The following is a 14,326-nucleotide window of genomic DNA, read 5'->3' as shown; positions in this document are numbered from 1 at the left end:
CATTCAAGGCCTTCCATTCCATTCCTCCTTAGGGCATGCATTTCGCAAAATATTGTCTTATATGGAGCTTGTGCCCTTGTGGAGCAAGAAGATTTATACAAAATGTGAAGTTTCAAATCCTAATAAGTTTTGTAAATCTGGCGATAGAACATTCTACATTGATGAAATCGTCGTGAAGAGGTTTTATCCTGACGACATTTCTTCCCAGCCGACACTACGTCTCGCTTAATTTAGACCAGGCGAGATTCTGTGTCGCGAGATCATTACAACGAAGTTTTGGTCAGGCGAGATTTTGGGGCGCGAGGTTTTGGCAAGGCGAAGTTTTGGCCCGGCGAGATTTTGGCCCGCGACGTTTTGGGCGGCGAGGTTTTGGCCAGGCGAGTTTTTGTCCGGCGAGGTTTTGGCCAGGCGAGGTTTCGGCCCGGCGAGATTTTGGTCCGCGAGGTTGTCGCCGCGAGGTTTTGTACCCAAACCAACTTAAAGATGGTTGTCAGAGGTGTCCGCACTTGTGTAGGACCAAAACTCATCTTCTTTGTTCCCCCTCTCAATCTTAACACTGGAAAAAAGCAAAGAACAATAATGGTGGTGTAATTTCAACCAATATTAGGGTTTCTCAATAATGCTGGATTATTTTCATACATCCTTTCTAACTACTGCCATTTTTGTACATGTTTGGGACAAAACGTTTGACCAGATTGTGTTTAATATCTAGTCTCTCAAAGTTCGGTAACTCATTACTGATTGATTAGAACTTTTCTTTGATTATATTTATTCCGTATATTACTATTGCTTACATCTGTATATGTATTATATTTATTCCGTATATTACTATTGCTTACATCTGTATAGCCTCTGTTCTTACAGTTTGTACTTTAACATCTTCCTTTCTTTCTTTCTTTCTTTACTTAATTTCTTGTGATATGATGCTTCTCTCTCGATTTTGTATTTTTTGATAATGTTTTAATTACTTATCCAATTCTTTCAATTTACTTTAGCGTGTTCTCAATACTTTACGTACTTTTTAATTTGATAGTTAAATTATATTAAATAACATTTCATTCTTTTATATTCTTTTCTATTACATAAGGACAAGAGAGTTGGGTATTACGGCAGCATGGCTGAATTTCAGCCGCTTTAATGAACTTTTCAATTTCACTTTGAAATCACCCAGTAGACTGAAACAGTGATGTCATTTCCTTTCCGTTACCATGGTGATCGCCATGTTTTTTCTATACAAACGCGTGAAGGGAACGCTGTATTTTAAAGTATAGTATAAATAAGAACAACGGCTGTCAATTAATTATAAATTTGTAAGTATAAAGTGTGTTAAGGAATGATAAAGTTGGTAAGAAATGGTACAGATTTAGAATGTAGAAATTACGAATAAAATCAAGGAAATTCATAACGAAAGAGAAATATCTAAGGAACTTATTTCTAAAAACGCCACATCTTTAAGTGATAAGATAGAAATCAAATAATTAATGTAAACATCATTATCATATAATCCACCTTAAGAAGCAATTATACACAATAGAAACACTAACGTGCAGATTGATAAACTGTCGGCACAACGACAACTGTAAAAATATACAGTTAAAAAAATCTTTTAGAACGATGTTAATTCTATTGGGACATTTACTTTTCTTATGTTCACTCTTAATAATGGAAGTCCACAATATTAATGTCTTTAATATTACAAAAAAGAGGGGAAAAAAAAGCAAGCCTTTGGAAAGTTTTAATCCGGACCGTCAGTGGATATAGGTCAGATCTTTTCTTATATTACCTACCAACTTTTTTTAAAGCATTTAGAAACAGAACAATAAGAAAATATCCATTTATGAATGGTTCAGCGTATATTCTTAACAACTGTTAAACATTAATATAAGTATCATAACATTGCATACATGAACAGGATTAACAAATCAAAAATTTTCTAGTATTATCTAAGGTTAATATCTGATTATGAACAAAGATTAGTATATTTTTCTTTATATATATGTTTCTTTTCTTTTTTTAGTTTCATTGATTAGAAATATTTAAAAAGAAACATAAATGTTTCATTCATTCTCATGTTTGCAATTCCGAAATATTTCATCACTGTTTTCGCTTTGCATTTAGGTCCTTTAGATATTTAGGCTACTTGTTGTTTAGAAAATAAAATGGCGATCACCATGGCAACGAAAAGGATGTGACGTCACACTATTTCAGTCTACAAGTAACACAGCGACACCATCACCAACACAATCACACATGCTCTGGCAAAACACTGTCCCTACAATGTAAAGAAACAACTCCCTTTCCTTTCTACTTGCATATACATACATGAAACATCATTAAATTATTTCAAAAAATGTACACTCCTTTTAAAAACAATAATAAACACACACACACACATTATATATATATATATATATATATATATATATATATATATATATATATACAGAGTGTCTCAAAAGTCAACTGACATAGGATAACTCTGTTATTATCGGAGTTACAACAAAATGTAAGAAGGGAAACCGTCTCCGAATATGATGTTTTCAATCTAAAGTGAAGTTTTTTTTTTTAAATCGGACGAGCCGTTTGGGCTGTACACTATGAGCCCAATGTTAAATGAAAATGCAATGTTGCCAATTACCTGGACCCACAACATAAGTGAATGAAGTTACCATCTTTACGTAAAACCTCCATTTGAAACAGTAACTTCATTCACTTATATTGTGGGTCCAGGTAAATGGCAACGTTGCATTAACATTGGGCGCATAAAGAGTGTACAGCCCAAACGGCTTGTCCGATTTTAAAAAAAAAATCCTTCATTTTAGATTGAAAACATTATATTTAGAGACGGTTCCCCCTCTTATACTTTGTTGTAACTCTGATAATAACAGAGTTACCCATGTCAGGGGACTTTTGAGACACCCTATATATATATATATATATATATATATATATATATATATATATATATATATATATATATATATATATATATATATATATTAAATGGCGGAATTACACTATCAGATGAGCTTTTCAACTTATATATTTTATTCCAAACTCGCTCTGAACATATCTGTTCTACAGGCAATAAAATTCGGCAACATTTACATTTTTAAGCACTCATATATTCACAATTGGACCAGAAAAATATTACATTAAAATTAATTTTCTCTATATTTCATCCCTATTACTTCCATTTACAAAATAAATATAATTAACGACTCTAGTAAACATTCAAAATTTTCAATATGGCGTTGTTATAAATACAATATACTGAATTACACATTAGAATGTCCATATGTTTTGTTTTCAAGTAATAATAACTTATTTAATATTTCTGTGGTTCAATGGGTTATTCTAGTACAATTTTCACTCAATTTAAACAAGGAGTTATATATAATAATTCCGACAAAATAAAATAACATCATATAGTATTTGTAACTTCCTAATATAATTAGTTATACTATTTGAACACGTCCAAACTTCTATCAGCCAACCGCAAAATAGTTACATTAGCATAAATCGATTTTTTTGATTGATTCCATTTGTTTGAAAGCTTTGGTGTTAGTACAATGCCTCGTTCACGCAAAATCTCATATTTAAAACTTAAATCCAGTAATTTATATACCTTTACTTTAGTGTAACAAATAAAAATTTAAAAATAATAAACAGCAAACATACGTGCGCCAAATACTGAAGTAGAAAGGAAGTAAAATGCCTTCCTACTGATTTTAATTAATACAAAGATTTTGTTCTCGTGCATCAATTTTCCAAAATCACAATATACACAACAGCCCTTTCTAAACGACATTAATACACCCAACAACACAAACATTTCATTTTGATTCAAGGATTAGAATTATAAGTCATAAATAGTGTAAAAAAAAGATACAGTCTTCGTCACAATTCGTCTTGAAATTTCACAGAATATGATAATACTGTTCCTTTTTCCCGTGGAAAGACGTTTTTAGATGATGTGTTGTCTATACTCTTTGTCTTAAATACTCTATCACGTCTACGATATCTTCGTGAATTTTCAAACATTCTTTTAAACTGCTTATTGTTTAAGTCTATTTCATCGGTTGTAGAAAATGCAAGATGTATTTCTTTTAAGTTTTGAAGACGGAACATCACATGATTTAATTCCTGTAATAAGGATTCGCGGTAACTCCACAACATTTCTACTTTCTTTTTTAAAATAATGTCTGTTGGAGAGTGAGCTAATTCTAACATCATCCTATTTAATGAATTACGAGCATTTCCCAGTTTTACCGATGTCAGCTGATACTGCTGTAAAGCTTCGTATGTGTTCTCCAAACTTTGACGTCGAAGATGCAGGATACATTCTTTATCACAAAATTTCAGCGTGGCTTCTAGTCTTGTTTCTAGTTGGACATTGGCTAACACGAAGTTTAGTAAACTTGAAACAGTAATTGGAAGATTTTGAGGAAACACACGACTTTCTGACTTCCTGAAATGAGAAAAATTAATAAATTAATTCTAAATAAACACGAACGGATTTTACGCAGCTCTATACAAATGTTTGTGAAGACAAAACAAAACAAGACCATAATAATAATCAGTGTGGTAATTGAAGGGGAAAGGAGGAAATTCCCAGGCACCTCTGAACACTTCCCCGATATCTCCTTTGCGCTTTCTAGGTGGGGGGGACTTGTTAATGACATCAACCTTCATGTGTATTTACAAAAAGTAAATTTATAAACAAATAAGAAATCATAAGTTTTTCAACTTATTACTAAGGAATCTGTATCGAAATGGAATCTACTTCGCGAAGACAGAGTATAAAGTTTTAGTACAGTGAGTAATCTGAAACGCTGAAATTAACATCTCCTGAACAATGAACAAGTTAAGATGTTGTTGCAGTCTCTCAGGTTTAGTTCTGTGTTTCGCTGAAAACTATTTTACTGTGAACAATGGATATAAGACGGTTTTTAACAAATATCTGCTCTAACTTTTTTGTATAATACACCTCTTTTAAACTAGAAGGTTAACTACTTTGAATAAATATTCATAATAACTGCAGTTATCCATATTTGTAACTTAAATTTAACGTGGTGTTCTAGTGGTTACACAAATTACAATTATGAGCACACTTTATGGAGACGCTCTCATACAGGGTACACAAATAATTTATATTCTATGTACACTTATGTCCAAAATGATTGTCGCATATCTATATCTGCCTTCTTGTAAGAATATAATTTGATGATGATTTTGCATGGTACTTTTAATACTGATACTATGTATATAATCAGGAAATGTATATTTGTGGTAAATTTCATAGGAAAAGAATTATAAATACGAAAATTAGATTGAGTAAAATAAAATAATGCTAAATGGACAAGAAAGTTTTATTTTCGTTTTATTGTTCTTGTTTACTGCTCTTTTGACATGAAATTTGCCACATACATGTCTTTGCCGATTGTAAACATACTAACATTATAAAAAATACCGGGCGAATTCGTTATCAAATCATATTCCTACAACATATTTATAGACATGTGAGAATAATTTTGGACATGAGTGCACATTAGAAAGACTGATTTTTCAAGTCTTCTGTGAGAACAATACTGTAAACTCAGAAATGATAACCCTTTCCATATTGTACGGGGGTATTTTCTTGCAAGTAAAAGTTTCTTTTGTAATGCGTTGAGAAATTAACACTTAGTCTGCATGGCGCTGGTGTATTTTGTGGACTACCGGGCCTACCGGCAGTAGCCCTAGAATATTACAAAATAAAGTTATTATAATATAAACTAAATTATATTAATAATTTTATACTTTAGCATCTTCTGAGAACTGTATGTATTTAGAGAGATCCAGTAACTTCTTTGTACGCAGCTTGTTTCGCGAACTTAAGAAGTCTTCGATATGACAACGCAGCAGAAACCACTCTCTAGCTACTACAGCAAGAATAGTATCATAGCATTCCCCTTCGATCCATCTCTGCCCACAGCGATGTTCAGCATACCCACCGTTCTGTTCTATGCATATCCTTAAGCTTGAGACACAGTGCTTGTGCACTCTGCGAAGCATAGTTGGTGATATTTATTCACAGACAGTAATGATTCTCCTTTCTAGGTAGCCAATATCAATAATTATACACTGGTAGATAATAGCTTTAAAGTGCCCCCAAAGATAGAAATCCAACGGAAGTAGGTCGGGGGACCTTGCTGAGCACTCAACTGGTCCATGCCGAACAACTGGCAAAGTGTTCATTGAACGATCGATTACATTACGACCATAATGCTGCTGTGCCCCATTTTGTTGCAAATACTGATGAAATCACCCTTCCCCGTCCAACAAAAGTTGCATAACAGTGTTTTCAAGCATATCTCCATATTGTGCAGCATCCAAGGTCCCACCAATGAAAACAGGTCTAATAAGTTTTTGCCCCATATTCCACAGCACATCATTACCTTACCTGCATCTTGCATCTTTGATGCATCTATCCAATTAGGATTTGTATTATCCCAGTACCGGACATTTTGGTTGTTAATCTCACCTGTCACATAGAAATTTGCCTCATCACTAGCAGGCACGTAGCCAAGGGGGGTCCGAACCCCCCTTCGAGACCAGAAATGAAAAAATAAAGAAAGATGAAAAAAATGAAATGAGAAAAAGAAGGATCACGTTAAAAAAAAATTTAAATCAGGAAGCCTTTGGTTACTCTTCCTTCTGAGGAGATTTGTATTACTTAAAATACATGGTGGCGAGGTGAGCGAGATATCCTGGAAGAGTCAGGGAATTTGACATTTCTAGAAGAGTTACGGAATTCTCAGAATTTCTGCTACAAGTCAAGGGGATTTCAAGGGAGATTTCAAGCTTCCGAAAGTATAGTACCGTTGTGTAACAACGTGGACATTTTTTATCATAAATTTTCGTCATCGCATCCTTGCAGTATCAAACATGTTACTTCAAAAACAATTCTCTACTGCTCCTTTAACCTGTCATTGGAACGGACAGTAGTTGGCGGAATAATAAAAACAAAAATTTGTATGGAAAGAAAGTTCTGTTAACATTTGATTCAACAGAGAAAGGAACGCAGATATTGTAAACTATTTTACAAGACATTATTGAGTATGTACTTTTTATAATAGTGAATATGTACTTTTTATAATAGTTGGGATCGTAATGAAAGGAAAATTGTTATATTTGAATGAACAGAGGAAGGATGTAAATATTGTAAAATCTTTTTCAGCACGTTTTTATTATTATTATTTTACTTGAGATTTCTCATAGTTTATTAAAATACTTCCCAACATATCCTCATTTTATTGTCCTAACAAACCAATATATGTTGATAATAAAGTAGTTTAGATTGATCGAGCTCCTGGACATTCAGAATTTCATGTCACACCCTTCCCCCCCGTTACGAAATCCTGGTTGAACAAACCAATATATGTTCCAGTAAAATAGTTTAGAATGATCGAACCCCTGTTGTGATGACCACAGGATTTCATGTCACGGACCCCCCCCCTCACGAAATCCTGGCTACGTGCCTGTCACTAGAAACAATGTTATGAGGAAACACTCGGTTACGAGCTATATGGGCAAATGCCTACTCACGTAACTCCATTGGTCTATCTAAATCATCCTCTGGCAGTTTTTGTTTCAACTTTAATTTTTAGGGGTGCCACTTTTTCCTTTCTAACATACTTTGAACACTTTTGACACTAACATTATGTTCACTTGATAGACGTCGCACACTCTCCATAGGACTTTTCACCAATACACCCAACACAGCTGCTGATGTGTGTGGATCAGTTGCATTTCGTGGTCGTCCTGATCGAGGTAAATCATAATTTCCCTTTGCCAAGAATTTGCGGATTAGTTTTCATACAGCACTGTCTGTCACCGGCTCGCGATTAGGATGTCGCTCTTTAAAGACGGATGTTATTGCTGAACTGCGTTCTCCAGCCAAAAGAAAGAAAGATTTCGATTATTTCCTCTCGAGTAAGCATCCTGTCCTACTACAAGAAAAAAAAGATAGTCAGTCGGTTCCCGTCTATACAATGTTCCACACATAACAAAATTTAAGTCTAAATGATAACACATTCTAGCCTAAATCCATTCACAACTTCAAAACCGTTGCAGATTTTGAAAAAAAAAATACCGTAGGACTTCTCGGTATTGGGCAAAATTTCGGTACACGCTAATACAAATCTTAATTAGACAGATGCTTCAAAGATGCAAGGTGCAGGTAAGGTAATGGTGTGGTGTAGAATATGGGGCGAAAAACTTATCGGACCTGTTTTCATTTGATGGGACCTATTGGACCTATTTTCATTGAGGAACCTTGGATGCTGCACAATATGGAGATGTGCTTGAAAACACTTTATGCCCTTTTGTTGGAACAGGAAGGGTGATTTCATCAATATTGGCAACAAAATGGGGCACCACATTATGGTCGTAATGTAACCGATGGCTCAATGAACACTTTCCCGGTTGGTGGATAGGTTGGCATGGACTAGTTGAGTGGTCAGCAAGGTTCCCGACCTAACTCTGTCGGATTTCTATCTCTGGGGGCACTTTAAAGCTATTGTCTACCAGTGTAAAATTATTGACATTGGCTACTTGAAAAGGAGAATTATTACTGTCTGTGCACAAGTATCACCAACTATGCTTCGCAGAGTGCTAAGCACAGGGTCAGACGGTTAAGGATATCATAGAACAGAACGGTAGGTATGCTGAACATGTCATATGATTGTAATTGTCTCATGTGTGTTAGCTCTCTCTTTTCCTCGTTATTAAAGAATACGTAATGTGAAATGTTACAAAGCTTGCTTTTTGCTTTATCTTTATCCTTCAATTCGAAACTTCGCACAGCACATTTCACAGCATTTCATATATAACATATCCTAAATCTATTCACAACTTCGAAACAGTTGTAGGTTTTGGAAAAATAACCTTACCATTGGGTTTCTCTTCGAACGAGGATGTTGTTTAGTATGTCACACGACCATGTTGCCATTTAAAATAAGTTGATTCCAAGATGGCGGAGGACAACCTTAAACACGTCATAATGTTTCCCCCTTGCACCACCATTGACCCCAATTGGCTTCGGATCGACTGCATTTACAGTTTCTCAAATATTTAGCCCGGTCCAGATTTTGTATTTCATTTAACAAAATATTATCTTTGAATTACTTCGGACATTTTCCAATATGGCGAACGAAGTAGTTGTGGGATTTTAGTATGTCATTTATATAATCTTTATCAAATTTTATCTTGTTAATAATTACATTCTAAGTTCAATAAAATTTTAAGTCAGTTTGACAGTAGTTTTCGGAATTTTAGAATTTAGAGCTAAATATTTCTAAAAGTATGCGTTTTATGAAAAATTGTTTCTCTAAAAAATATTGTGTTATCTATGTTCTATAAAACGACACTAAGTTTAACTCTTTATGTTTAACCATAACGAAGATACTGCTATTTTTATCTGGGTATTGTTCATTTGATACTTCCGGCGGTCATTTTCCAATATGGCGGCGAAGGCCACCTGCGATTTCAGCGGACTTGTAGTATGTTGTTTAGAACATCGTTCCCAACATCTGTACCAATTTTCAGTTTGTTACTAATTTGTTCCTTACTTTTTGCTAATTTGACTGCACTATATACCTCAGAGGGAAAATCTGCTTTTTTCCAACAAGGGATTGAAGACTCCTATAAAAGAATTCACTGCTGCATTTTTTTTTTTCTTTTTCACATCAGCCCAACAACAGAATACATAATACTTGCTGTTTCCCAGCGATAAATCTTTACGATATTTGTTTACTAAAGTAATCTGAGACTTCTTAAAGGGAGTAATCTTTCCAAAATAAGCACAAGAAATATTTGCATTGAGAAATCTATAAAGTATTGAAAAATATTGCAGTTATTATTTAAATGCAAGCTAACAAAATGTAGCTTCCCGATGCAACTGTCCTTAGAAGTGGACACTGGAGAAGGAGTGAGCTGTGACCACATTGTCTTCTTTGAATGTTAACTGAACTAAGTAAAGTAAATAAAAAATTACAATGACAAAATGCTTTTCAAATGGAACAAAAACTCCCATTTAAATTCGTATTTCCTCAGCTTCTTTCGTTTGTTCCTTCTCTACAATATATTCGTAAGTGGCACGTGTACTGCTCTTCTAATTCGCCCCAAACGCAAATGTATCGCTTATCATTCAGTTTGTCCATTACGGCAAAGGTCAATGATCGGCACTTCCTCCGCTGCTTGTTTCCCTTACCCAGGATGGAGTAAAGACAGTGCACTGAATGTAAACATTATTCAAAAGTAACAGTAAACAATGAAAAGCACTGGCGGTCATGATTCAATTTACAACCACTCGCGCAGCGCAAAATCAAGTTACTATTTATTATCTTGGAGGCTTCGCAAGATATGATTTTCTGATGGACTGTATAACTATACTCGGAGCAAAATAATAAACGAACTGACATTTACAGTAAGACATGTTATCCTGTTGCTACATTGTGAATATTCCACAACGCGTCCTCTACAACTAACTTTTAGTTAGAAAGGGTAGTTGCAGTGGATGTCTCAATGGAATACTCACGTTGTGGCTACTGTTTAAAGTGTCTTCATCTCAGTGTCAATTCGTGTCTTGTGAGTGTCAATTCGTTTCTTATTTTACACCGAGTAAATAGTATATTCCGTGGTCTATCGGGTTAATTTGCGCAAAACAATGCAAAATTTCGAGTACTTTCACTTTAACAAACACCCGTGGACACAAAAGATGATGTATTGCTATGCATACAACATATGTGAAGATTGCTACGCATCACGAAAGCTTATGTTCTGCACCTTGTAGATACATAGATCTATCTGTGATGTCGTCTATTTTCAGGTCTCAGAGGATAGAATGTGAAAACACGACTTATGCAACATCTAGTTCAATATGTTTAACTTCCGTCACAGAACTATACAAACAGCTTAAAACATTAATGAAGTATGGGGTAAATTGAGCGAATACATAACACAATGTGGATTCCAAAATTTTGGGCTTGGCGACTTATACTTGGAAGAAACAACATCACGGAAATCTTTGTGCTGTTAGCAACTACTGATGAAGTTACTCACGGGAACAGAACTGCAGAATAAGTTGAGATGTATTACAGAGAAGTGAGTGATCATTCGACTGTAGTGTGGGACTTGTAGACACTAAGACGAAATGGACGAATGGCTATAGCAAGAATTTATTTTATCTACTAACTTAATTTTCTTGTTCTTTGTGAAAGCTTGAAAATTGTAAGCGGAACATCTTTTTCTTTCTGCGACTAGTGTCTTCGAGTGATGTGGCAGTGGAAGAGGGAAGGCGTGACCGGCACGCCTACTGTCACCTCGGTTGGTTCTCGCTAGCCATGCCTTTTCACTTTGTAATCCTTCACAGCTGATGTCCTATCAACCAACATTAACGTGGTTTAATCCGTGTGTTGGTTAGAGTGGTTTTATTTTTTTTGCACGTAACTACAAATCCAGCATAAAAAGAAATGTGGTCAATTATTCTAGTGTTAAATGCGTAGGCATTTAGTATACCGTGTTTTTATTCAGTGATAGTAAAAAAAAAAAAATTTGAGACATGAACTTATCCTCATTTTTGGTATACCTTATTCCAAAAAGGTTGAGTGCATTGATGACGGCTGCTTTGAGGCCAATATTTTCTAACAAGGAACATCACCCAATTGTCCGGCTCCGATTTCAAAAAAATTTTTCTAGCTGATAAAGGACATGTATGTATTATTTGTGATGACAAATTTTTGCCATGGTGCATGTTTTCTATTTTTTAAATAATTTTTAAGAGTTGTGATGTGGTTATTAAATATTAATGCAGAAGTCCCTTACTAATCTTTGTAACCGGAACGTTAATGAAAGAACAACCATGTAGATACATATAAGGCCATTTTGAATTAAAGTGAATTTTGAAAAATGAAAACGATAGCATGTGACACCTCATTTTAATAGCAAATTTTTCCCAAAAGCCAATGGTATGGTTATTTCTGTTCTATAGTTAACCAGTATGAATTTAGGACTGCTTCTAATGTGCACGAAATGTCCATTATTCGATCTTTCAAATTGGCAACACTCCTGATTTTCACTGCATGTTTTAATATTCCAATTGGCACTTTGCAATTGTTGCCATGGCTCATATTTTCTAAATTTATTACATTTCTTAAGAGTTGTGATTTGTTAGTTCGTGAATAGTGTTGGGAAAAGCATCCAGCAATCTTTCTGAATTTTGAAGACTTGCAATGTAATTATTTCTTTTAAACGAGAATACATGAAGAACCTATGGACCTATGTGACGTAAAGAAATACAAATGAAATTATAACAAATTGGTGTTATACGAACACAAAGTTATCAGGAAATGTAGCATACAGGTTGCGCAAACGACAAATAAATTATTTTTAATAAATATAACTTTAAAGGAACAGTAGCAATGATAGAAAATATCAAAGAGACATAATATGACTGTTCCCAAAACATTGTTTGTACCATGAACATAATATGGAAACAGGTAACTTGTTTGTAAAGAGGTGTGACTTAATTGAGTTCCCGAACAATACTGATTATAAATCTTACAAACTTGAATCATCGGTAACAATCGCTAGAAAACGAATGACTTTTCTTTTGTCTGACTAGCTAAAAGATTTCCATAGAAAATAAATAAATAAATAAATATACACTAAAGAAATAAATATAAAACAAAACAAAAGACCCTTGATTTACAGAACAATCATATTTCGTTTTGCTTTTTGAAGTGAATTTTCATTTGATTTTTCGTCTCATCTACTATACAAGCTACCGTAAAACGGGGCTACTTTGACAGGTTTTGGACTAGTTTAGATGTGTACACGGGACACTTTCTGCAACCAATGAATGATACTATTCTCATCATAACAATAGGTATCTAGGCTATCACATCCACTACTAAACCTAAGTCTCAACAAATAAGTTTTGGCGGGAAGAAATTAAGAAATACCTGTCAAAGTAGCCCCGGGGGTGGGGCTACTTTGACACCTTATGTATTTGCTGTATAAGATTAAAGTTACTCAACGTATAGAGTTATTTTGACATGGAATTTATGTAAAGTGTATAAAACACTGTTTTGGTCATGTGTAAGGTACGGTATGATGTACACTTGATAAGCACGAAATCTTTATTTTGTTGTGGTACATCATTATACACCACTATACAAGTTTTTCTAAAGCTTTACTTTTAACATCTTTTACTTTGAACATATACGGTGTTTTACCTTACATTGTTACTTTATTTTTTACTCTACTTTATTTTTTTTACTTTACTTACTTTTAACATAATTACATATGTACCGCCCCTATGTTATCTTTACATGTAACAATGGAAAGAAAAACCTTAATCGTCAACATCACAGTCGTAACAAGCATACTGAGGATTTTTTGATCTACCATTACAAAACCCACAAACCCATTTTTTGCACAGGACACATTGAATCCACTCTCTTCCACCCTTGAGTGCGAATTAGATTATTCATTTTTTTTGGGGGGGGGCGGGGAATAAACAGTGGCGGATCTAGAAGTCCTTATATTATATATTGGGGGACAGGAAGGATATTGAGAGGGGGTAGAAATACAATGGGAGAAATCCCTCATCCCCTCCGGCAATTCGCACCGTGGACACCATTTCAGCCTTTATCTATGAAAGTATATGCAACAATTCTCACAGGAAGCACGAATTGCTCATTTGTCAAAGTAGCCCCGCTCTATGTCAAAGTAACCCTAAATGTCAAAGTAGCCCCGTTTTACGGTACGTCTTCGGTATTACCTGAATGCAAAATTGGAGATGTTTGGTTGTGCGATGATTCATGTCAGCAAACGAGGTTTTGAAGGGCAGGTATAGGAAATAAATAATTACATGGCAAATCTTCAAAATTCAGAAAGATTGCTGGATGCTTATCCCAACACTATTCATGAACTGACAAATCGCAACTCTTAAAAAATGTAATAATTTTAGAAAACATGAGCCATGGCAACAATTGCAAAGTGCCAGTTGGAATATTAAAACATGCAGTGAAAATCAGGAATGTTGCCAATTTGAAAGATCGAATAATAGACGTTTCGTGCACATTAGAAGCAGTCCTAAATTCATACTGGTTAACTATAGAACAGAAATAAGCATACCATTGACTTTTGGGGAAAATTTGCTATTAAAATGATGTGTCACGTGCTATCGTTTTCATTTTTCAAAATTCACTTTAATTCAAAATGGCGGATTTCAAGATCGCTGCCGTCAAGGTCATACCTACCATATAACTTCCTCCTA

At 34.5% G+C, this 14,326-nt stretch overlaps 1 protein-coding gene across 2 annotated transcripts in view; it reads right to left on the bottom strand.

The window, feature by feature from the left end:
* LOC145664458 (thioredoxin domain-containing protein 11) overlaps positions 1-14,326 on the bottom strand; it is a 506,348-nt gene that overhangs the window by 33,384 nt on the left and 458,638 nt on the right. The window contains exon 10 of one of the 2 annotated variants that reach the window (XM_081731155.1): positions 3,026-4,471. The exons of the other annotated variant lie outside the window; for it this stretch is intronic. Within the exon in view, the coding sequence (XP_081587281.1) occupies positions 3,901-4,471 (571 nt within the window). The 3' untranslated portion in view covers positions 3,026-3,900. Of the gene's footprint in view, positions 1-3,025; positions 4,472-14,326 lie in introns of those variants that run through there. 2 annotated transcript variants of the gene reach the window in all.

This window comes from Thermobia domestica, chromosome 11 (genome assembly GCF_964235325.1).
Source record: "Thermobia domestica chromosome 11, izTheDome1.hap1.1, whole genome shotgun sequence".
In the NCBI taxonomy this organism is placed as follows: domain Eukaryota; kingdom Metazoa; phylum Arthropoda; class Insecta; order Zygentoma; family Lepismatidae; genus Thermobia; species Thermobia domestica.
Note: the sequence above shows the minus strand (reverse complement) of the source record. Positions and strands in the feature narration are given on the sequence as shown.